Source organism: Manacus vitellinus, unplaced genomic scaffold (assembly GCF_001715985.3).
Source record: "Manacus vitellinus isolate BGI_N305 unplaced genomic scaffold, ASM171598v3 scaffold_102_pilon, whole genome shotgun sequence".
NCBI classification, from domain to species: domain Eukaryota; kingdom Metazoa; phylum Chordata; class Aves; order Passeriformes; family Pipridae; genus Manacus; species Manacus vitellinus.
This window is the reverse complement of record NW_021938808.1, coordinates 622,319-626,822: the sequence shown is the minus strand read 5'-3', so window position 1 is coordinate 626,822 and position 4,504 is coordinate 622,319. Positions and strand designations below refer to the sequence as shown.

Sequence of the window (4,504 nt, the reverse complement as noted above, 5' to 3'; positions counted from 1 at the left end):
GGTGATTGGACCTTCCTGGGAGGTCTGTGCTCTCCAAACCTGGAGCTGAGCACGGGGCTCGTGGGGATGAGGGAAAGGCTGGGGTTTTTTGGATACAGGAGATAGGAAAAGTGAAAAACCAGAGTCTGCCTGCCTGGAATGTTGCAGAGGGAGGTGAGGCCCCAGAAACCCACAGAGAGTCGGGTTTGGGTTGAGCTGGGGCTGCTCAGTCCTAATTATTTTTTAGGATATAGGGCAAAATTAATAAAGGAGCACGTGGACTGGGGAAATGAAGCTTTGCAGGAGGATGGCACTGGCATTAGACAGCATTTTATGGACTCATGGAATCATTTGGGTTGGAAAAGACCTTTAAGGTCAGCAGCACTCCCGAGTCAAAGCAGATGTGACACCCCCGTGATCCTCAGACCTGGAAGGGGGCAGGAGAGGGGGGATCCCTGGGGAGATGTTGGGGTGGTTGTATCCCTGCAGCAAGCCCATCCTGACTTTTCCCTGACTCATCCCAGAGCTGGGAATCCTGGCCAGGCTGGTCCCCGGCTCTAATGAGCACAATTAATGTCCAGGGCTGCTGATGGGCTCTGATGGAGGGCAGGATGGGCTGTGCTGGGAACCAGGCCCTAAATGTGCAGCAGCCCAGGTCGGCTGGGCTGGAGCCTCATGAAATTTAAATCAGGAAGGGCTTTGTGGGGAGGAGGGAGGAGTATTAACGAACTAGAGAGAGCTAATTAGTGCAGAGGAGCCCATGGTGGATGGCAGGGTGAGCAGGTCCCACCAGGGCCGTGGAGACAAAGGGAGCAGCATCCAGGGAGCTGTCAGAGGGAGAAGGGGCTGAGTTTTGGATAGGGAGAGAGGCTCTAATTGCCCAAATGCCTGGGAATCCTCCTGTGGCTGAACCAGGAGCCGTGGGGGGGTGGGATCTGCCTCCCAGCTCATCAGACACCTCCTCATTTGGGGGGACATTTCAGCTCCTGGAGCTTCACTGGGGTGACTCTGAGCCCCCCCACCCCAAATCCATTCTCTGTCCATCTGCTCATGGGGAGAGCAGTGAAGGCTCAGAGCCTGGTGTGCTCCTGCAGCAGAGCCAGGGAAGGGATTGAATTCCACTTGGGAAGCAGAACCAGCTCCTTGGACACCTCCCAGCACAGCCTGGGAACAGCCCAGAGAAAAAACAGGCACCAGGTACAACCCAAGCCACTCCAACACACCTCGACCTCCCTCCAACCGAGGGGATGTTCCCAAACAGTTGGTGCAACCCCTTTCCCTCGCAGGTCAGGGCGAGGGGGAGGATGAAGGTTCAGCAGATTCCAGGGGGAGGATTTTTCCCTCTTTTCATCTCTCCTCCAGCTCGGTGAAATCCTGCTTTTCTGAGCATAGGTTATGACTCTTTTAGCAGGAATCCTCTTCTCCCAAGCCCGAATAATGGCCCGTCCTGGTCTCCTTAGTAACTGCAGCTGCCACATCACTTTTGACAGCAGAGCATCCTTTGTATCCTGGTTCCCGCCGGCTCCCGTTCCTTCCACTGGCAATTGTCTGGAATTTCTCCAAACGAGCAACTTCTGTGTGTGTGTGGGGGGGGGGGGGGTTTTGTTTGTGCTGCCAGAAAGGGATTTTTTGTGTTCCCTTCCTGAAAGCCAAGTCTGAACCTTTGGGGGTTTGGGATCGTATTTACTGAGGTGCCTCCCGGGGGGTCCCCCCCCCAACTCCCAAATCCAAACATTGCTCCTGTTATTCCTGCAAACACCTTCCCAAGGCTTTTTTAAACTTCTGCAGGAAAATCCTCTCATTGACTCTGGCACCAAGAGGCTCTGTGGATTCTGGAAGCAGCTCCTGTCTTGCTGGAGGAGCTGCACATCCTGAAGCTCTGCCAACAGCCAGGAAACCTCTCCGAGGTGTGGAGAAGGAATTTGATTTGGGAAGGCTGGAGCATAAAACCTGCTCTTGGGGTAACACCTGTCCTGGAATTCTGTGAGGGTGTCCAGGGGGATTTTGGAGTTGGCCCCCTGCTCCTGGCTGTGGGGAGTTTGGGGGGGAAAGGGAAAGGGGAGGAGAAGCAGCTTTTTTTTGGTCTTTTCTGTAGGAGGGGATGTGCCAAAAAAAGTGGGAGACTGAGGTTTGGATGTCTGGAGAAGGAGAAGAGGTTGGGAACAGCCATCAGTTGGGAACAGCCATCATTTGGGGACACCCACCTGGGTGGGAGCCTGGAGTTTGGATGCCTGGGAGGGGGAGGAGGTTGGGAACACCCCTCAGAGGTGCAGAACGAGCCCCTGCACAAGCAGCAGCAGCCAAATATCCAGGTGAAGGTCCAGGTCCTGGCGGCCCCCAAAGCTGGACCCAACTCCCAGTTCCTGGAAGCCCCAGGATGGAGCTGGACTTGGACAGGGATCGTGGCACTGCCTCGTTCCCAACCCCACAGGTTTGTTCTCCTGCCCCCGAGGACACGGATCATTCCCAGGAAAAACACTTGGCCTGCCCTGGTGCCACCAGGAAGATTTTATTCCCTCTCTCCAGGTCAGCAGGGGGGGAGTTTCTTTTCCTGCCCAGTGAATTCCATCCTGCTCCCAGAGCTCCAGGCCCCCCCTGCTCCATGGGCTCAGATCCGGGCGGGGGGAGCCGGGCAGGGATCGGGATCGGGATCAGCAGCAGGTGAGGTGGAGGGAAAACACATGAATCAGAGCACCAGGGGAGCCACATGAATCACACCCTGTGCCTGCAGCCCCGCCAGGCCCCGACAGGGCTCCTCTGCCCAGGAACCAATTCCAGGTCCCTGGAACCCCCCGGGGTGAGCGGGGCCGGGGTGGCACCCTGGGATGGTCCCGGCTCCCCGTGTCCATCCCAACAGCCCCTGGCACCCCAAGGTGCTGGAAAAACCACCGAGGTGGTGGGAAAACTCATCCCCAGCTCCTGTGCTGCAGAACTGGGCCGGGGGGAGACGAGGGGGCTGCCCATGGTTCCTCCCTCCCCCCTGGAGGTCCCTCTTCCCTCTGCTCCAGGTGTGACCCTCCCTCTGGAGCCCCCTTGGCCTGGGGTCACCGACCTTTTGGGACCACGCTGGCAAACCAGATCCAGGCAAAGCACCCCTTATTGCACCGAGGACCTCGAGTCCTGCTCGTGGCTTCCCGTCCCACTTCCCACCTCCTAAATCAAGCCCTCGCCTTCGTGTCTCCAAAGACCGCGGACCCAGGCCGGGCTCAGCCTGACCCCCCTCCTCTTTGACACGGGGAAAGATGGAAAATCCTCCTCTTCCTTCCTCGCTCCTGCTTCCTGGGGCCCATCCTTAAAACCCACAAACCACCCCCATCCCTCCCCCCAGCCCCGCCTGCCCCCGGGGTCACCCCGAGGGGAAGTAGGGCACGTCGCTGTGGTAGTTGTAGTCGGGACACACCTTCTGCACCAGCCTGTAGTCCGTGCTGTAGAAGGTGATGTAGATGCAGATGACCTTGAAGGGCTTGGAGCAGGCCCAGGCCACGTGGCTGCGCGTGTGCTCCTGCGAGCAGGTCTTGGCGGGGTCGAAGGTGCACAGCGACGTCTTCCTGGCGCGATCCACCCGCTCGTGCTCCACGCGGCAGTTGAAGATCTTGGACTCCTTGGCCTCGATGAAGATCTGCTGCTCCAGGTCGAACTCCACGGCCTTGGTGGGCGGCACGAGGCTGACGGAGATGTTGCCCTGCCCGGTGGAGTTGTGCTGGAAGAAGACGTTGACGGTGCCGTTGCCGTGATCCACCACCTTGCCCGTGATCAGCAGGTTCAGCTTCACCGTCTTGATGTTGGAGTAGAAATCCCCCCAGCCGAAAACCTTCTTCAGCTTGCCCGGGGCCGGCCCCGAGTCCCTCGGTGCCCTGGGCTGGGGGGGCTGCTCCCGCTCCGACAGGTTCTCCAGGATATCCCACAGGGAGCCGCTCGCCAGCTCCAGGAGGGTCGTGTTCTGCAGCAGGGTCGGGGCCACGAGGGGCTCTGGGGAGAGCAGCTCCCTCATCTTCTGCGCTGGGGCTCTCTCCTGGCTCTGGGCTTCCCGCTGCTCCGCACCTTTCCCTGGATCCTCTGGAGCACAGAGCACCTGGACACAGCCACGGTGAGAGAAGGGGAGGGTCACCGGGTCACCACCCCCTTCCCCGCCGTCCCCTTCCTCACCCGGGCTTTCCTGCCTTCCCTTCCCTCTCTGTTCTCTCCCTGTTCCATATTTCCCTTCTGGCAGCAGCTCTTCCCTGCCCTCGTTCTCCCATGGATGCTCAGGGACGGGTGGAAGGAGCTGGAACGGGTCCAGTTTGCTCGGGGCTGGTGCAGCCCGGCCGTGGGATCCCCGGGGATCCCCGGGGAGAGGGGGCTCGGGGGGGTGCCAAGGGGAGGGAGCCCACCTTGTGACCTTCACACCCAGCACATCCCACGGACCCTCTTCCCACTCCAAACCTGCCCCGGCCTGGGGACACCCGGAGCTGGGGGTGGGACAGGGCAGGGGACAGCAGAGCCCTCCCCGGGGAGGTGCCCTTTGCCTCCGAGGGCTCCTCTGCGA

The 4,504-nt window shown here is 59.8% G+C and overlaps 1 protein-coding gene across 1 annotated transcript in view; it reads right to left on the bottom strand.

Moving 5' to 3' along the window:
* Window positions 1-2,508: 2,508 nt before the first annotated feature.
* The window catches only part of LOC103757501 (neurexophilin-3), a 32,893-nt gene continuing 30,897 nt past the window's right edge, over window positions 2,509-4,504 (bottom strand). Inside the window, exon 2 of the mRNA XM_029963487.1 lies at window positions 2,509-4,051. Within this exon, the coding sequence (XP_029819347.1) occupies window positions 3,326-4,051 (726 nt within the window). The 3' untranslated portion in view covers window positions 2,509-3,325. The remainder of the gene's footprint in view (window positions 4,052-4,504) is intronic.